The sequence below is a fragment of the Salvelinus namaycush genome, chromosome 2 (assembly GCF_016432855.1).
Source record: "Salvelinus namaycush isolate Seneca chromosome 2, SaNama_1.0, whole genome shotgun sequence".
NCBI classification, from domain to species: Eukaryota; Metazoa; Chordata; class Actinopteri; order Salmoniformes; family Salmonidae; genus Salvelinus; species Salvelinus namaycush.
In genome coordinates, this window is record NC_052308.1 from 27,160,017 (window position 1) to 27,179,687 (window position 19,671).

Consider the following 19,671-nt stretch of genomic DNA (forward strand, 5'->3'; position numbering starts at 1 on the left):
GGAACAGTGTCAGCATGGCCACTTCAAGCTTCACCCACCAAACGTACGTCAAAGTCTGTTCAATACGTTTTGGGGAAACGTGTCGCTGAGTACACACCGTTCCGCAACGTAGCAAACGTTTAAGCGAACTGAACGCACCTCTGTGTAACTTGATCTTTCCTTGTCATGTACATAATCACAGTTTCAAAACAATCTTATCTGCTTTGACATGAAAATGCTTTCAGTAAAAAACATTTATAACAGGAGATAATTGATAGGCACCGAGAGACAGGACCAGACATTGGCAGGCTGTTTTTCACTGTAGTTCAGTTTATTGTGCAGTACTGTTTATCTCAGGCAACAAGCTGACAGTCATGGCAATAGTAGATACATGCTGCTAGACACTAAGCAACACACTCTATATGTATTTACATTCAAGTCTTACAGAGAAAGAGAAACAGGTTGTATTCATTAACAGTAGAACGCATCTCTTACTTCTTACACAATTAATCAAACTTCAAGGACTTCATTAGACATGCAAAATTAGACACCACTAATATACTCTTACTTTATAAAAATACTAAAATCAGATTTTAGAGTACATTTACACAAATAAAAGTTATCGTGGCACCCAGACTATGAACAAAAAGAGGTCATCGCAATAAGTTTATTTCCCAGCATTTACATGATTGTTAAAAACAGGAGAGTTCAGTAGTATGGACACCGTTGAGGCCGCAGTCAGGACAGCCAGGAGTGTGACAGGAGGCTGTCCACGGGGTGGTTGTATGTTTGTGTGAATGTTTGCCAAAAACATTGTCATACAGTGACACAATTAAACTCAATTTAGTTCTCTCTACCATGGCCATCTTCAGTAGTGGCTATCCTGTACTGCAGGGGTCCCCAATTACTAAGTCGTGGGCCTACATTTCCTTGAGCAGATGGTTGGGGATCCGGAAAATAGTTATAATTAGTACCCTGCAAATTGACCGCAAGAATCCCAAACAGATATAGTATTTCACAAAAACAGAATAATTTCACACCTTGATTAAATTGGGATACAATCACATATGCCTATAGCTATGCGTGGGAATACTTGGAAACAGATTTCCTAAATTAAAATCACTTTGAGCTAATTTCCTGGTGATTTTACAGTCTTATGTCAAAGAACAAAAATGATATAAAACCATGTTTTTTTGCGCCGAAATCTTGAGTGGGCAAAATAAAACCACACGGGTCGAATTTGGCCCACGGGCTGCCTATTGGGAAACCCTGCTGTACTGAGTATGGTACTCATGGCTGTCTACTAATGACTACCCTGTACACTTTAGAATGGCCGGCTAGTGACTGGATGGAGAGCAATCAGTCTTTTAGCTGCCTAAAACTTCACCATGTATTGGAATGTCTATTATATCACCAACAGACAGACAAAGACAGACATGACATAATGCCTCTAAATGGCTTATGTAGAGTGCCTTAATGGCCAATTAAGAGACAATTTCTCCAACTAGTCTGTTTATGGCAGACATAAATCACAATTATTTGGATGGCTAGACTCAAGTGTGTGTGTGTGTGTGTGTGTGTGTGTGTGTGTGTGTGTGTGTGTGTGTGTGTGTGTGTGTGTGTGTGTGTGCGTGCGTGAGTGTCATGTGGGCCCATCAGCCCCAGTGGTGCTGGTCTGTCCGCTCGTAATCAGAGGGGGTATGGCCTCCTGGTCTGATTCTCTGACAAAGATGACAGCATCACCACTAACATTAATCAGACACTGAGCCTGGAGAGAGACAGAGAGAGAGAGAAATGGGAAAGAGAGAGAGAGAAGGGCGAGATAGAACGAGAAGACAGACATGAGGGTCTGTAGCCCTTTCCACTCACAGCCCGTCATCCCGTACTCGGGTTGAAAATGTCAGGTTTTGTTATTGATAAGCGCCTAAATTGGAACACAGTGGCTGTACAGTAACATGATATACATGACGTCAGAGCTCCAGTTATCCACTTCACAGCACTGTATGAGTTTTGACTGACAGCCGTTATAAACTTGAGCATCACGTGAAACAACATGCTCCCCATCCCTCCTGCTAACTGGGCTACTTTTGCACATCTGTTCTCTGAGTGAGGGACATGCTGTAAATCGAGAGGAGTTGATTTGTTCTAAAAGATGAGATGTTGAGGAATATAATAAATACCACTGATGTCATGCAAGCTAACCACACACCCACACACCCATGCACCTCACATTTCCTTTTTGAAAACTCATTTAATTTACAGAATCAACGTTTGTGATTGTTATGTTTGATCCAATTACAAGGAAAACATGCTTTATACCCTGGGTTGTCCTGAACAGAATGAACCTATGTTTGTTATATTGTGGAGAAAATTTGCCGCGGAACACGCACTTGAATGCACTCATGACTCCATACTATGCTCACTAAAATTACAATCTGTTTGTCTGAAGTGCCTTTTGAAAGCCTAACACTGTGAGATCATATTTTATAACTTAGCTAGCCATGTTGGCAATAGAATAAGATATCAAATGATGCCCACCTGACCCAGATTGTCATTTATAACGGAACATTCTGGGATTGCATAAACATCAAAATTGTGTGATGGTGAGGACGCAGTGCTGTGTTCCAAACAAAAAACTACAAGTGTGCTTGCTTCAGTTCCTCAACGTCAAAGCTAGGAGAGCTAAAAAAAAGCACCTTATAGTTGAAGACTCTTTCCTTGTGTCATAAAAGTGCATTGAAATGACTTAGTAACTGTCTACAGTTTGGAGAGGTGTGTGGCCACTTCAAGACAACCTCTCACTCAAACCCTTGTAATCTTGTTTTCTTATCTTGCACCTAATCCAACATTTCAATTAATATTCTTATTGTTACTGAATAAATCCAGAGTATTTTCAGATTTCGTTATTGACAAATGCTGTGAAAAGTACAGTAAATATAAAAAGCACATCAAATCAACAGTGTAATGTTTGGAGTCTGGTCATTTACCCATAACCTTCAATGTGTACTCTTCGAATTGCTACCATGGTCATACCTATTTTATTTTATTTCACCAGGTGCTTCTACACCTGCATTGCTTGCTGTTTGGGGTTTTAGGCTGGGTTTCTGTACAGCACTTCGAGATATTAGCTGATGTACGAAGGGCTATATAAAATAAACTTGATTTGATTTAACCAGGTAGGCAAGTTGAGAACACGTTCTCATTTACAATTGCGACCTAGCCAAGATAAAGCAAAGCAGTTCGACACATACAACACCACAGAGTTACACATGGAGTAAAACAAACATACAGTCAATAATACAGTAGAAAAATAAGTCTATATACAATGTGAGCAAGTGAGGTGACATAAGGGAGGTAAAGGCAAAAAAAGGCCATGGTGGCGTAGTAAATACAATATAGCAAGTAAAACATTGGAATGGTTGATTTGCAGTGGAAGAACGTGCAAAGTAGAGATAGAAATAATGGGGTGCAAAGGAGCAAAATGAATAAATAAATAAATACAGTAGGGAAAGAGGTAGTTGTTTGGGCTAAATTATAGATGGGCTATGTACAGGTGCAGTAATCTAAGAGCTGCTCTGACAGCTGGTGCTAAAAGCTAGTGAGGGAGATAAGTGTTTCCAGTTTCAGAGATTTTTGTAGTTCGTTCCAGTCATTGGCAGCAGAGAACTGGAAGGAGAGGCGGCCAAAGGAAGAATTGGTTTTGGGGGTGACCAGAGAGATATACCTGCTGGAGCGCGTGCTACAGGTGGGTGCTGCTATGGTGACCAGCGAGCTGAGATAAGGGGGGACTTTACCTAGCAGGGTCTTGTAGATGACCTGGAGCCAGTGGGTTTGGCGACGAGTATGAAGCGAGGGCCAGCCAACGAGAGTGTACAGGTCGCAGTGGTGGGTAGTATATGGGGCTTTGGTGACAAAACGGATGGCACTGTGATAGACTGCATCCAATTTATTGAGTAGGGTATTGGAGGCTATTTTGTAAATGGCATCACCGAAGTCGAGGATTGGTAGGATGGTCAGTTTTACAAGGGTATGTTTGGCAGCATGAGTGAAGGATGCTTTGTTGCGGAATAGGAAGCCAATTCTAGATTTAACTTTGGATTGGAGATGTTTGATGTGAGTCTGGAAGGAGAGTTTACAGTCTAACCAGACACCTAGGTATTTGTAGTTGTCCACATATTCTAAGTCAGAGCCGTCCAGAGTAGTGATGTTGGACAGGCGGGCAGGTGCGGGCAGCGATCGGTTGAAGAGCATGCATTTAGTTTTACTTGTATTTAAGAGCAATTGGAGGCCACAGAAGGAGAGTTGTATGGCATTGAAGCTCGCCTGGAGGGTTGTTAACACAGTGTCCAAAGAAGGGCCAGAAGTATACAGAATGGTGTCGTCTGCGTAGAGGTGGATCAGAGATTCACCAGCAGCAAGATGTATACAGAGAAGAGAGTCGGTCCAAGAATTAAACCCTGTGGCACCCCCATATAGACTGCCAGAGGCCCGGACAACAGACCCTCCGATTTGACACACTGAACTCTATCAGAGAAGTAGTTGGTGAACCATGCGAGGCAATCATTTGAGAAACCAAGGCTGTAGAGTCTGCCGATGAGGATGTGGTGATTGACAGAGTCGAAAGCCTTGGCCAGGTCAATGAATACGGCTGCACAGTATTGTTTCTTATCGATGGCGGTTAAGATATCGTTTAGGACCTTGAGCGTGGCTGAGGTGCACCCATGACCAGCTCTGAAACCAGATTGCATAGCGGAGAAGGTATGGTGGGATTTGAAATGGTCGGTAATCTGTTTGTTGACTTGGCTTTCGAAGACCTTAGAAAGGCAGGGTAGGATAGATATAGGTCTGTAGCAGTTTGGGTCAAGAGTGTCCCCCCCTTTGAAGAGGGGGATGACCGCAGCTGCTTTCCAATCTTTGGGAATCTCAGACGACACGAAAGAGGTTGAACAGGCTAGTAATAGGGGTGGCAACAATTTCAGAAGATAATTTTAGAAAGAAAGGGTCCAGATTATCTAGCCCGGCTGATTTGTAGGGGTCCAGATTTTGTAGCTCTTTCAGAACATCAGCTGACTGGATTTGGGAGAAGGAGAAATGGGGAAGGCTTGGGCGAGTAGCTGTGGGGGGTGCAGTGCTGTTGACCGGGGTAGGGGTAGCCAGGTGGAAAGCATGGCCAGCCGTAGAAAAATGCTTATTGAAATTCTCAATTATAGTGGATTTGTCGGTGGTGACAGTGTTTCCTATCTTCAGTGCAGTGGGCAGCTGGGAGGAGGTGCTCTTATTCTCCATGGACTTTACAGTGTCCCAGAACCTTTTTGGGTTTGTGTTGCAGGAAGCAAATTTCTGCTTGAAAAACCTATGCTTATTATAGTTCATTTCAATTTGGCCCAAACCACATAGGTCAAGTTCCACGAGTGTAAGGGGTTAACCTGATGGTTCTTTGAGAAAATATTGTTCAAACAGAACAATACTATAGGCCTCCAGTTCTTTAACTAACAGAGCAAATTAACAGTGTGTGTGTGTACCTGGTTCTTGTTGGGGTTTTCCATGAAGACACACTCCTTCATGCTGTATGACACTACGGCGTTGCCCCCCAGAGCTGCTACATGGGCACGGACCATGGCAAACACCTCCGCTATGAAGGAATGCAGGAACCCACTTACACCCCCCTCCTAACACACACACAGGTAAATATGTTAACCTTTGCGAAATCATTGCAATGAGCTAGCAGAGGAACAGACTACGCACACCACAGAAAGACATGTAATCATTTCCTACTCATCTCTGATGACACCTGCAGGAATCTATTGCACAAACGTGTGTGTGTGTACCTCTCGTAGTGACGTGGTCTCTCTAATGAAGAACATGTTGATGATTCCCAAGTATTTGACGATGCGCGTCCTGGGGAGAAAGGACAGAGGAGTCATCTTCACCACGGTAACAGGGGCACCGCATGGCAACGACCTGGTAGAGCGTAGGGACCGGGACCGCACCTCTGGGAGAGGACTGCAGCGCTCTGAGGACGAGACTGGAGGAGGGGGAGAGAGAATGGGGGAGAGAAAGGGAGCGAGCGAGAAAAAGAGGGAGGGATGGAGATACCAGACTCAGCCTTTAAATGGTGCTACAAAGAACAGAGGATATGATGAGCTATGAGCTGGAGGAAATGGATATAGAGTGTGTGTGTGGAGTTTGAATGCAAACTACAAACGGGTTAAATTTAGGCCAGATCCAAATGAGAGCCAGTAACTTTGGAAATGCACATTTTGAATTAGGGATATCTAATGAATTTCTTTTGTCCACATTTCTTTTTCCTCAGCCAACAACACGAGTAAGCAACAGCAAAATCAGACAACCCCATAGTAGAATAGTTTATTTATTAAATTGGTCAGCTTGTCACATTCTATACGAGAAAATAATATTTCTCTCAAGAGTAAGGAGCATTCAAATTTCTGCACAGGAAGAGAAACATGCATGCCCAGTCATTGTACAGCATTTGTCACGAGTGTTATAAGGAGTGGACCAAGATGCAGCGTGGTATGTTTCCATCCTCTTTATTTAGAAGAGAAACTCAAAGAAAAACAATAAATCGCAAAACGAAACATGAAGCTAACAATAGTTCTAACAGGCAACTATACATAGTCAAGATCCCACAAAGCACAATGGGGAAATGGCTGCCTAAATATGATCCCCAATCAGAGACAACTATAAACAGCTGCCTCTGATTGGGAACCACACCAGGCCAACATAGATATATACACCTAGATAACCCACCCTAGTCACACCCCGACCTAACCAACATAGAGAATAAAAAGCTCTCTATGGTCAGGGCATGACAGCATTATTAATGCAGTGGTGGGAAAACACACTTTTGAAAGCAGTTTTGAGCGGCTAGGTTTATGCACATCTAGCACTAGCCAATAGTGTTGAATGCATGGGGAGACCTGTGCTAAATGTAGCACGGGTCAGGTGTAACTGGTAGGCCTACATTATATTCACTGTACATGGTCCTTTGATGAGTGCCAGTGGCACATTTTTGGGGACTTTCAAGCCATCAATATGTTGCTAACTAGCAACAAGATAATTTTTAGAGTTTGGTCAAGCTAATGATCAGCCCAATGGGGTAAATACAGATGGGAAACCCTATGCTTCAGCCTATTTATGTATTGCCACTATACTGCGTCAGTTGGGCTACAGCCTGACGATATGGAGAAATATGTTATTGGGCTCATTTCTGGAGGGGGAAATTATATATTTGATTCATTTGAGTAAAGTGTCCATTTTAAAAAGTTGCCATAACTTACCTTACAGTCATTCTATCAAAAAATGTGTAGGTCCCGCAGCGACCTATTCTGTGATAGGTGTCAGTATATATTGTTTCGGCACGCCCACAAACTAGGGACCCCACACCTCCCAAATCCCAATTGAACCACTCACTATAAGTTGTGAGTTTGTTTGTTTGTTTGTGTGTGTGTGTGTGAGAGAGAATGCGCAGCAGTGTAGCATGATGACAGTATAATCACAGTGATGAAAGCGTGAGCTGCCATGCACCATTCAGTGACAGACAGGCAAACAACCATACAGCCTCTGCAAACAGACAAGACAGACGTACATACAGACAGACAGACTGGCCAGGCCTTGTGTGTGTGTGTGTGCGCGCGCGCGCGTATGTGTGCATGCATTTACCTGTGTGTGTGTACGATCGATACAAAACAGAAACAAATTAGGCAGTCTGCTAAGCAGAATGATTCAATCAAGCCAGAGTGTGAAAGATGTTCCATCTCGTAACATAGTGAATGATGCTTCAATCTGACCTGGAACCTTCAGAGCCAATTTGAATAACATTAAGTCTGCATCTCAAATCCCTCCCCACTCCCTAGTTAGAGCATTACACAGGGATCTGCCATATGGCTCTGGTCCAAAGTAGTGCATTAAAGGGAATAGGGTGTGATTTGAGATGTGTCCTTTCATTTAATCCCAGTTAATTATTCCCAGTTATCATCACAGTTTATGACAAAGTTAATTTATGTAGCATCAAACTGCAATTCCCCCAAGTCGCCAGCTTTAGTGAGATATGTTTTTAGTGTGTTTTAAGATCCTATTTCATGTTTACTTCCTCCATGTCTGTCACTATGGCGACAGGGTCAGAGGTTATACGCTGGCTGTTGGTTGGTTATTCCTCTGAGGGGCGGGGCTTCAACTTCCACACTCTAGTTAATCAGCTGGTGCATGATCTGTGACGCTCCGCCCCCCAGCGGCAATTGGGGAGGGATGTGTATGTTTGTGTGTGTGTGTGTGTGTACCAGAGTTTGCTAGCGACTGTGTCCTCCTACTTGTCTTAACTGATCCTCGTCTTATGGTGTGAGCTTTCAGCCTAAGCAGCTCTAGCCAGGTGCTGCATCTGTCTGCAAAGGAACCGTAATCAACCGAGGAAACTGGAGAAACATACACACACACACACACACACACACGTGCACAAGCTCGCACACACACACACACACACAACATCTACACCGCATACATGGCGCGTGCATACACACACCACACACGTACCGAAAACCGCATACACCCGTGACATAGAACACAATATAGACACATAAAGAAAAATAATATAGAGAAAATAAAGGAGGAGGTTGGGGCGGAGCAGGAGAACAAAAGGATGAGAACTTAAAACAGGGCCGTGGTAGCCATGGCAGCAGGGGGGGGGGGCTTACCTCGAGACGATGAGTGGGTCATGGCACTCTCTGGAACACCTGTGACACACACACACACACACACACACCATGATGCACTGCCACGCACACAACCACAGATGTTGACTCTTCAGGCCTCAGCAAGATACAACACACTGTATCTCAATACCTTACAGACACTTCCTTATACCTGGTCCTATATCCACATCTTGTTCCCTAGTTCTAAATCCTATCTCCTAGGTCTAGCTCCTAGTCCTGGCTGATGTGGAGGAGGTGGAGGGCGGCCATTTTGGTTTAACCCCAGCTCTCTCTCCAGATCAGTGAAGAGCAGGATTGTTTTTCTTATAGTCATCACAGTGCTACTCCACATAGCTCTACACACACACACACATGGCTGCAAGTCTAAAACACCTGAGAGAGGATGTACCTGGTTATACAGTTACATTATTTACCTGGTCATACAGTCACAGGCGGTAAAGTCATGTTTAACACAACTACTACAGAACATATTGAAATAGAGGACAGAGAATAGAACACTATGGTTAAGGGAGCTTCAAGGAGTGAGACGTTCCAGGCGGTTAGAGGATTTCTGATGTTTTGTCTGCTGAGGGATGGCTATTGGAGGTTAAAGGTTAGACAGTTGTTAGTGATCCGGGATTATAAGGGGTAAGGTTTGGTGTACCTGAAGGTTTGGCTGTAGGCTGGTTGTTGGAGGACGTTGACTCTCCACACAGCTCCATAGAAAACTGTAGCTGCTCTTCATTCTCTCCACTCCCTGGAAAACAAACAAACACACACAGAGTTTAATCTCTTTCACTCCTCAACCCACCCAAGTGCACTAACTCGTGTCTCGTCTCCTTCAGCTCTACATAACTCCAGACCCTTATCCCTTTATCTCTAACCCCTGACCTACAGCCTTTGAGAATACTAACCCTTGTTAAGAGCCTTGTCTGCTGCCAGCTGAGTCTCCTTGTCAAAACTCATGGCTACAGCCGTCACCGCCACCTGGAGAGGACAGGGGGAGAGAAAACGGGAGAGGGTATGTGAGAAAATGAAATTATCATTACCTTGTTACTATCATTTATTGACACAAATGTCAGGTAAAGTGATAGGGGGAAAAATGTATACAGTTACATATCGCAGTAATATTTTTGGATATTATATAGATATTTGACTCAAAGTATCGACTTCTTAAAAAGGTATCTTTAGCTAGCGCTAGTCGGCTGTACAAGCACTAAAACCCATCCTATAGCCCAGGTAAGGCTGGGCGATATGGCCTAAAAATCTTATCTCGATTTTTAAAAACATATAGGAGTTTCACGATATATATCTAGATTTTGAAAACATTTTTTTACTTAATACGCGTTGTTGTACAATTAAAGGTAAAATACACTGCATTTCAAATAGTCAGCAATAATCTAAGGAATTCAGGGCTTGTGAAGTTATACCTAGGCTAAATATAAGCCTTCCACAACCATAAGACCCAGTAATAATTTAAGAATTTTATCAAAATAGTTTAAACTGCTTTTTTGCAATAATCACTGATCTGGCTTTCAAGTCTGTCTATGAAAATGCCCTTTTTTGTTACAAATTTAACTAGAACCATGCATAATGCACATTCACTAATAATGACTAACATCTTGTAGCAGCCATTAGACTCTACCATTTTTTTAACACAGGTCTCATCAACAATCTCTCAAGCCCACCTGTCAGTGATTAGTCAGCGAATCTTCATATTTCAAGTTTCGCCAACTTGGGAACTATTTGCTAGCTAACAAGGTTGAACAGTTGAATTGTTATGAACACACCATTCGGTCTGTCTCCAACTCTTTGAAAAGCATGTTAGCCTGTCCACATGTTGAAATCAAGCGGCCTACCTTATTTCTCAGAATGGAAACAAGTTGCCAATTCCTTATATAATTGTGTTTTATGTTTATTGCACATTTATAAAACAGACTAGTTAACAGTCTTTGACTAAAATGCTGCTAGCGGTATGTGGTACCACAATGCCGCGCACGACAAACATAATTCATTTTCCAGAATCAATGTTCATTGATACTCTCGTTTTAGTAGTGTCTGCTCTGCACACAATTTGGGTAGTTGAGACATAAAATGGTATCGTTAGAAAAGTTAACTTCTCCAGTAAAATAATGTCTCACTTTGTTTTTTGGTGTCCATGTGACCGATTCTGTTGGACCAAATCTCAAATAGCGAGTTGAAACCGCTTGTCAGAGAGGAAGATGTGATATCAACTTTGTTGGCGAATGGAGGCAGGGGGAGGGGCTTGGTGTGTGTGTAAACCATAGAGGAAGAGGCGAAGTTGAAAGCAAAGATTTTTTTAACTAAACCAAGATAGACCACAGTCTGTCGTTTCCAATTAGAACAAATGAGTAATAGTGGGCAGAACAAGCAAGGAGTTGGGCAGAACAAGCACGAGCTAGCGAGATCCTATTTGCCTGTTCTAGCATCATCTGCATATAGGAACGCCTACTTTGTGAAGCGCGTGTGTGCAATAACTCAATTCGCCTTTGCACTCCTTCTAAACGACGCAATTTTAAAAAACTGTAACAAAGGGCAAAGTCTACTCTACTTAGTCCCCTCTGTTCAAAACAGATGCTAGTTTTGGAAACAGAAAACTGTATTGAGATCAAATGTTTAATCGGAGAAAATTAGCAGAATGTTGGCCAAAATCCATCTCCTTTCACTGCTGGCCCCTGGGCTTCCTCTCACTAGTGGAAACGCCGGGCAGATGCTTCATATTTATGCATCCAGTGAAATATCTGTCTCATTGTTCTATCTGTGGTGAAAGGTTTCACTTGCTAAAATCTTGTCCAAAATAAGGGCAATGCATTTTCTAGGGGCTATTTTTGAACCTAAGCTTGTCGTCTGCCTTCCCGCCTTGTTAGGGCGGAGACATGCATTTCGTCATTATATACAGATCTCTAGTGTAAATGGGAAGGTACACACAACACAAGAGGAGTGAATGAGACGAAACCAAAAATACAACATGAGAACAAGCGGACATAAATGCTCAAAAAAACAAAAAAATAACAAAACCTTGATTCTTGCGATACAGGCATTTGGAATATGGCACACAAATATACATTCTAATTAATTAGATATATCGCCCAGCCCTAAACCCAGGGTTATTCAACTCTTACCCTACAAGGTCTGGAGCCTGCTGGTTTTCTGTTCTACCTGATAATTAATTGCACCCACCTGGTGTCCCAGGTTGAAATCAGTCCCGGATTAGAGGGGAACAATTAAAAAACGCAGTGAAACTGGCTTCGAGGCCCAGCGTTGAGTTTGAGGAATATAGCTTATTCTCCATCTTCTTTTTAAATAGTGAGCCAACATGTTTTCAGCAATTATTTCCCTGAGTGATCAAAACTAATTTTCTCATGCTCTCTCGTCTCTCTGCAGCAGACGCATAGTGAGCAATATGTTTTAACATCAAATCAATAAAACACCTTTATCGAAACGCAATACATATGGAATCGTGAGAATCGCAATACATATCGTATCAGCACCTTAGTATCTTGATAATATCGTATCGTGAGGTCCCTGGCAATTCCCAGCTCTAATACTGACCAAAATGTTTATAGGAAAGATGGACAAAAATAGGAGAGGTGTGCTTAGGTGTGTGTCTTCTCACCTGTATGAGTTCTTCCTCTGGTACGGCTACAGTGAAGTTGAGATGGCATAGACAGCAGGGGATCATGGAACGTAACTTAAAGTATAGACTCTACACAGACAAATAAAAGCAGACAGTTCAATTTAATACAGAAGTTAAAGATTACGTAGATTAAGTAAGAGGAACAACAATGCTTGGGCTTGACCAGCGTATCCCCATTGTGTGTGTGTGTGTGTGGTCTTACCTTGAGTAAATTCTCACAGAGGTCAGTGAAGATCTTGTTGAGGCCCTGGTTGGTCAGATTGGCATTATTGAGTCTGTAGACCCTGACAGATGTAAACATCTAGGGAGGGGGGGATTGGCGAAGAACGAAATATAAACATATTATAATCTCTCAATAACCTGTAGAACAGTAGTAGTAACAGCCAAGTAGTAGTAGTACACTCGTACAGCATTAGTAGTAATACAGTAGTAGTACACTAGTAGCAATAGAAGTAGTACAGTAGTAGTAGAAGTAAAATAGTAGAAGTAGCACAGTAGAAGAACAGTAGTAGAAGTTGTGTAGTAGTTGTACAGTAGTAGTAGTATTAGTAGAAGTAGTACAGTAGTAGTAGTAGAACAGTAGTAGTAAAAGTTGTACAGTAGTAGAAGTAGAAGTACTACAATAGTAGAAGGAGTAGTACTAGTAGTAGTAGAACAGTAGTAGTAGTAGTAGAACAGTAGTATAATTAGTACAGTCGTACTAGTAGTAGAATAATAGTAGTAGGACTAGTATAGTAGTAGTAGTATAATAATAGTAGTAGTAGAACTAGTATAGTAGTAGTAGTAGTAGTAGAATAATAGTAGTAGTAGAAGAAGTACAGTAGTAGTAGTAGAACTAGTACAGTAGTAGTAGTAGTAGTAGTAGAAAAGTAGTAGAAGTAGAACAGTAGTAGTAGTAGTAGAAGTAATACATGAGTAGTAGAACAGTACTAGTAGTAGTAGAAGTAGAACAGTAGGAGTAGTAAAACAGTAGTAGTAGTAGTAGAAGAAGTACAGTAGTAGAAGTACAGTAGTAGTAGAAGAAGTACAGTAGTAGTAGTAGAACAGTAGTAGTAGTAGTAGAAGTAGTACAGTAGTAGTAGTAGAAGTAATACAGTAGTAGCAGAACAGTAGTAGTAGAAGTAGTACAGGAGTAGTAGAACAGTAGTAGTAGTAGAAGAAGTACAGTAGTAGTGGTAGTAGAAGTACAGTAGTAGTGGTAGTAGAAGTACAGTAGTAGTGGTAGTAGAAGTACAGTAGTAGTAGTAATAGTAGTACAGTAGTAGTGGTAATAGTAGTACAGTAGTAGTAGTAGAAGTACAGTAGTAGTGGTAGTAGAAGTACAGTGGTAGTGGTAGTAGTAGTAGAACAGTAGTAGTAGTAGTAGAACAGTAGTAGTAGTACAGTAGTAGTAGAAGTAATACAGTAGTAGCAGAACAGTAGTAGTAGTAGAACAGTACATTTTTACATTTTACATTTTAGTCATTTAGCAGACGCTCTTATCCAGAGCGACTTACAGTAGAGTGCATACATTTTACTTTTTTTTATTTTATTACATTTTACATACATTTACATTACATACTGAGACAAGGATATCCCTACCGGCCAAACCCTCCCTAACCCGGACGACGCTATGCCAATTGTGCGTCGCCCCACGGACCTCCCGGTCGCGGCCGGCTGCGACAGAGCCTGGGCGCGAACCCAGAGACTCTGGTGGCGCAGCTAGCACTGCGATGCAGTGCCCTAGACCACTGCGCCACCCGGGAGACGTAGTAGTAGTAGAAGTAGTACAGGAGTAGTAGAACAGTACTAGTAGAAGTAGTACAGTAGTAGAAGTAGAACAGTAGTAGGAGGTAGTAGAAGTACAGTAGTAGTAGTAGAAGTACAGTAGTAGTAGTAGAAGTACAGTAGTAGTAGTAGTAGTAGTAGTAAAAGTACAGTAGTAGTAGTAGTAGTAGTAGAAGTACGGTAGTAGAAGTACAGTAGTAGTAGTAGAAGTACAGTAGTAGTAGAAGTACAGTAGTAGTGGTAGTACAAGTACAGTAGTAGTAGAAGTGCAGTAGTAGTGGTAGTAGAAGTACAGTAGTAGTGGTAGTAGAAGTACAGTAGTAGTGGTAGTAGAAGTACAGTAGTAGTGGTAGTAGAAGTACAGTAGTAGTAGTAATAGTAGTACAGTAGTAGTGGTAATAGTAGTACAGTAGTAGTAGTAGAAGTACAGTAGTAGTGGTAGTAGAAGTACAGTGGTAGTGGTAGTAGTAGTAGAACAGTAGTAGTAGTAGTAGAACAGTAGTAGTAGTACAGTAGTAGTAGAAGTAATACAGTAGTAGCAGAACAGTAGTAGTAGTAGAACAGTACATTTTTACATTTTACATTTTAGTCATTTAGCAGACGCTCTTATCCAGAGCGACTTACAGTAGAGTGCATACATTTTACTTTTTTTTTTATTTTATTACATTTTACATACATTTACATTACATACTGAGACAAGGATATCCCTACCGGCCAAACCCTCCCTAACCCGGACGACGCTATGCCAATTGTGCGTCGCCCCACGGACCTCCCGGTCGCGGCCGGCTGCGACAGAGCCTGGGCGCGAACCCAGAGACTCTGGTGGCGCAGCTAGCACTGCGATGCAGTGTCCTAGACCACTGCGCCACCCGGGAGACGTAGTAGTAGTAGAAGTAGTACAGGAGTAGTAGAACAGTACTAGTAGTAGTAGAAGTAGTACAGTAGTAGAAGTAGAACAGTAGTAGGAGTAGAACAGTAGTAGGAGTAGTAGAACAGTAGTAGTAGTAGAAGAAGTACAGTAGTAGTAGTAAAAGTTGTACAGTAGTAGTAGTAGTAGAAGTAGTACAAGTAGAACAGTAGTAGTAGAAGTAGAACAGTAGTAGTAGTAGTACAATAGTAGGAGTAGTACTAGTAGTAGTAGAACAGTAGTAGAAGTAGTACAGTAGTACTAGTAGTAGAACAGTAGTACTAGTAGTAGAATAATAGTAGTAGTAGAACTAGTATAGTAGTAGTAGTTGAATGGTAGTAGTAGTAGAACTAGTATAGTAGTATTTAGTAGAACAGTGGTAGTAGTAGAAGTAGTGCAGTAGTAGTAGCAGAACAGTAGTAGAACAGTAGTAGAAGTAGTACAGTAGTAGTAGTAGAATAGTAGTAGAACTAGTATATTAGTAGAACTAGTATAGTAGTAGAACTAGTATAGTAGTAGTAGTAGTAGAGTAGTAGTACTAGTATAGTAGTAGTAGTAGTAGTAGAATAGTAGTAGTAGAACTAGTACAGTAGTAGCAGTAGAAGTAGTACAGTAGTAGTAGTAGAACAGTAGTAGGAGTAGAAGTAGTACAGTAGTAGTAGTAGTAGAACAGTAGTAGGAGTAGAAGTAGTACAGTAGTAGTAGTAGTAGATCAGTAGAAGTAATATAGTAGTAGCAGAACAGTAGTAGTAGTACAGTACTAGTACTAGTACAGTAGTAGTAGTAGAACAGTAGTAGTAGTAGTAGCACAGTAGATGTAGTAGAAGTAGTACAGTAGTAGTAGTAGTACAGTAGTAGAAGTACATTTTTAAAATCCGGACGACGCTGGGCCAACTGTGAGGAGCAGTAGTAGTAGAAGTACAGTAGTAGTAGTAGTAGAAGTACAGTAGTAGTAGTAGAACAGTAGAAGTACAGTAGTAGTAGAAACACAGTAGTAGTGGTAGTAGAAGTACAGTAGTAGTGGTAGTAGAAGTAAAGTAGTAGTGGTAGTAGAAGTAGTAGTAGTAGTAGTAGTAGTAGTAGAAGTACAGTAGTAGTAGAAGTACAGTAGTAGTAGAAGTGCAGTAGTAGAAGTACAGTAGTAGTGATAGTAGAAGTACAGTAGTAGTAGAAGTACGGTAGTAGTGGTAGTAGAAGTACAGTAGTAGTAGAAGTACAGTAGTAGTAGAAGTACAGTAGTAGTGGTAGTAGAAGTACAGTAGTAGTAGAAGTACAGTAGTAGAAGTAGAAGTGCAGTAGTAGAAGTACAGTAGTAGTGGTAGTAGAAGTACAGTAGTAGTAGTAATAGTAGTACAGTAGTAGTGGTAATAGTAGTGCAGTAGTAGTAGTAGTAGTAGTAGTAGAAGTACAGTAGTAGTGGTAGTAGAAGTACAGTCGTAGTGGTAGTAGAAGTACAGTAGTAGTGGTAGTAGAAGTACAGTAGTAGTAGAAGTACAGTAGTAGTAGTAATGGTAGTACACTAGTAGTGGTAATAGTAGTACAGTAGTAGTAGTAGTAGTAGTAGTAGTAGTAGAAGTACAGTAGTAGTGGTAGTAGAAGTACAGTAGTAGTAGAAGTACAGTAGTAGTAGTAATAGTAGTACAGTAGTAGTGGTAATAGTAGTAGTAGTCGAAGTACAGTAGTAGTGGTAGTAGAAGTGCAGTGGTAGTAGATAGTAGTAGTAGTAAAAGTAGTAGTAATAGTAGTACAGTAGTAGTAGTAGTAGAAGTACAGTAGTAGTGGTAGTAGAAGTACAGTAGTAGTAGTAGTAGCAGCAGTGTTTCAGTGTGTGAGTCTGACCTGTAGCCCTGAAGTCCAGTTGTAAATCCCAGGCATGATCTCTGTGTTACAGCTGTAGAACCCTGGAGAGAGAGACAGGTAGATGGACGGACATCGTAAAAGAGCAGAGCTGAATAGAATAGAACATTTCTAGTAGAACAGTGTGTGTGTGTGTGTGTGTGTGTGTGTGTGTGTGTGTGTGTGTGTGTGTGTGTGTGTGTGTGTGTGTGTGTGTGTGTGTATACGTGTTTAACTATTCTTGTGGGGACCAGAAGTCCCTACAAGAATAGTAAACAAAGTAAAAATTGACCAATTGTGTGTGTGTGTGTGTGTGTGTGTGTGTGTGTGTGTGTGTGTGTGTGTGTGTGTGTGTGTGTGTTTGTGTGTACCTGCAGGCATGGGGGCATCAGTGAGTAGGGATTGGATGTCCTCTACTGCATCAGTGTCATCAATCTAAAGACATGAGAAGAAAAGCATTAACACACAGATTTGATGTGATTTATTAGGATCTCCATTAGCCGACGCCAACGGTGCAGCTAGTCTTACTGGGGTCCAACACATAAGCAAAAATACATTAAGACAAAAGACTTTACAATTTCCATACATTTAAAAACATTAACATGTAGTGTGTGTGTGCATCTATCAGTTACACATACAGTGGGGCGAAAAAGTATTTAGTCAGCCACCAATTGTGCAAGTTCTCCCACTTAAAAAGATGAGAGAGGCCTGTAATTTTCATCATAGGTACACTTCAACTATGACAGACAAAATGAGGGAAAAAAATCCAGAAAATCACATTGTAGGATTTTTTATGAATTTATTTGAAAATTATGGTGGAAAATAAGTATTTGGTCAATAACAAAAGTTTATCTCAATACTTTGTTATATACCCTTTGTTGGCAATGACAGAGGTCAAACGTTTTCTGTAAGTCTTCACAAGGTTTTCACACACTGTTGCTGGTATTTTGGCCCATTCCTCCATGCAGATCTCCTCTAGAGCAGTGATGTTTTGGGGCTGTTGCTGGGCAACACGAACTTTCAACTCCCTCCAAAGATTTTCTATGGGGTTGAGATCTGGAGACTGGCTAGGCCACTCCAGGACCTTGAAATGCTTCTTACGAAGCCACTCCTTCGTTGCCCGGGCGGTGTGTTTGGGATCATTGTCATGCTGAAAGACCCAGCCACGTTTCATCTTCAATGCCCTTGCTGATGGAAGGAGGTTTTCACTCAAAATCTCACGATACATGGCCCCATTCATTCTTTCCTTTACACGGATCAGTCGTCCTGGTCCCTTTGCAGAAAAACAGCCCCAAAGCATGATGTTTCCACCCCCATGCTTCACAGTAGGTATGGTGTTCTTTGGATGCAACTCAGCATTCTTTGTCCTCCAAACACGACGAGTTGAGTTTTTACCAAAAAGTTCTATTTTGGTTTCATCTGACCATATGACATTCTCCCAATCTTCTTCTGGATCATCCAAATGCTCTCTAGCAAACTTCAGACGGGCCTGGACATGTACTGGCTTAAGCAGGGGGACACGTCTGGCACTGCAGGATTTGAGTCCCTGGCGGCGTAGTGTGTTACTGATGGTAGGCTTTGTTACTTTGGTCCCAGCTCTCTGCAGGTCATTCACTAGGTCCCCCCGTGTGGTTCTGGGATTTTTGCTCACCGTTCTTGTGATCATTTTGACCCCACGGGGTGAGATCTTGCGTGGAGCCCCAGATCGAGGGAGATTATCAGTGGTCTTGTATGTCTTCCATTTCCTAATAATTGCTCCCACAGTTGATTTCTTCAAACCAAGCTGCTTACCTATTGCAGATTCAGTCTTCCCAGCCTGGTGCAGGTCTACAATTTTGTTTCTGGTGTCCTTTGACAGCTCTTTGGTCTTGGCCATAGTGGAGTTTGGAGTGTGACTGTTTGAGGTTGTGGACAGGTGTCTTTTATACTGATAACAAGTTCAAACAGGTGCCATTAATACAGGTAACGAGTGGAGGACAGAGGAGCCTCTTAAAGAAGAAGTTACAGGTCTGTGAGAGACAGAAATCTTGCTTGTTTGAGGGTGACCAAATACTTATTTTCCACCATAATTTGCAAATAAATTCATTAAAAATCCTACAATAAGATTTTCTGGATTTTTTCCCCTCATTTTGTCTGTCATAGTTGAAGTGTACCTATGATGAAAATTACAGGCCTCTCTCACCTTTTTAAGTGGGAGAACTTGCACAATTGGTGGATGACTAAATACTTTTTTGCCCCACTGTACATGTCAGTACAAACACACAACAAGTAGGTCACATGGGGGAGAGGTGTTGTGCCGTGAGGTGTTGCTTGGTTTTTTGAGATCCTATACAGATCATATAGTAAGCCCACACACTACAATTACACATCCAACATAACACACACTCCTACAGTACACACACCCTACAGTACAGTACACACAGCCAACCGTACCTCCAGTACGAAGGCGTCCTTCTTGCCGTGGGACAGGTCTAGTTCTGACAGCTCATCTGAACTCTCAGAGGTAGACCTGAACAGTCTGGACCGCTGTCTGTCAGGGATAGGAGACCCCACCACCTCCTCTATACAATCCTATAACAACAATAACAACAACTCAACAATATGTGTGTTTGTGTGTGTGTCTGACCATCCCTGTCCGGGTTGTGAGCCGCTGAGTTAGTCACCATAGAAACACCATCAGTCCAAACCTCACACTAGGTAGAAGTAGGTCATTCCTTATCACACCCAATTCTACCCACACCCAATATTGTGCAATCATCAGAGTACGTTTCTATATTAGTGATACTCACACACACACATTTTAATGTACTCGCATAGAG

At 41.8% G+C, this 19,671-nt stretch overlaps 1 protein-coding gene across 1 annotated transcript in view; it reads right to left on the reverse strand.

The window, feature by feature from the left end:
• Positions 1–309: 309 nt before the first annotated feature.
• The window catches only part of c2cd5 (C2 calcium dependent domain containing 5), a 66,589-nt gene continuing 47,227 nt past the window's right edge, over positions 310–19,671 (reverse strand). The window contains exons 16-27 of the mRNA XM_039010145.1: positions 19,286–19,423; positions 17,224–17,287; positions 16,856–16,917; positions 12,545–12,643; positions 12,322–12,411; positions 9,599–9,671; positions 9,349–9,441; positions 8,688–8,726; positions 8,307–8,378; positions 5,808–6,004; positions 5,502–5,648; positions 310–1,747 (exon numbers count right to left, since the gene is read on the reverse strand). Coding sequence (XP_038866073.1) covers positions 1,622–1,747; positions 5,502–5,648; positions 5,808–6,004; positions 8,307–8,378; positions 8,688–8,726; positions 9,349–9,441; positions 9,599–9,671; positions 12,322–12,411; positions 12,545–12,643; positions 16,856–16,917; positions 17,224–17,287; positions 19,286–19,423 — 1,200 coding nt within the window. The 3' untranslated portion in view covers positions 310–1,621. The remainder of the gene's footprint in view (positions 1,748–5,501; positions 5,649–5,807; positions 6,005–8,306; positions 8,379–8,687; positions 8,727–9,348; positions 9,442–9,598; positions 9,672–12,321; positions 12,412–12,544; positions 12,644–16,855; positions 16,918–17,223; positions 17,288–19,285; positions 19,424–19,671) is intronic.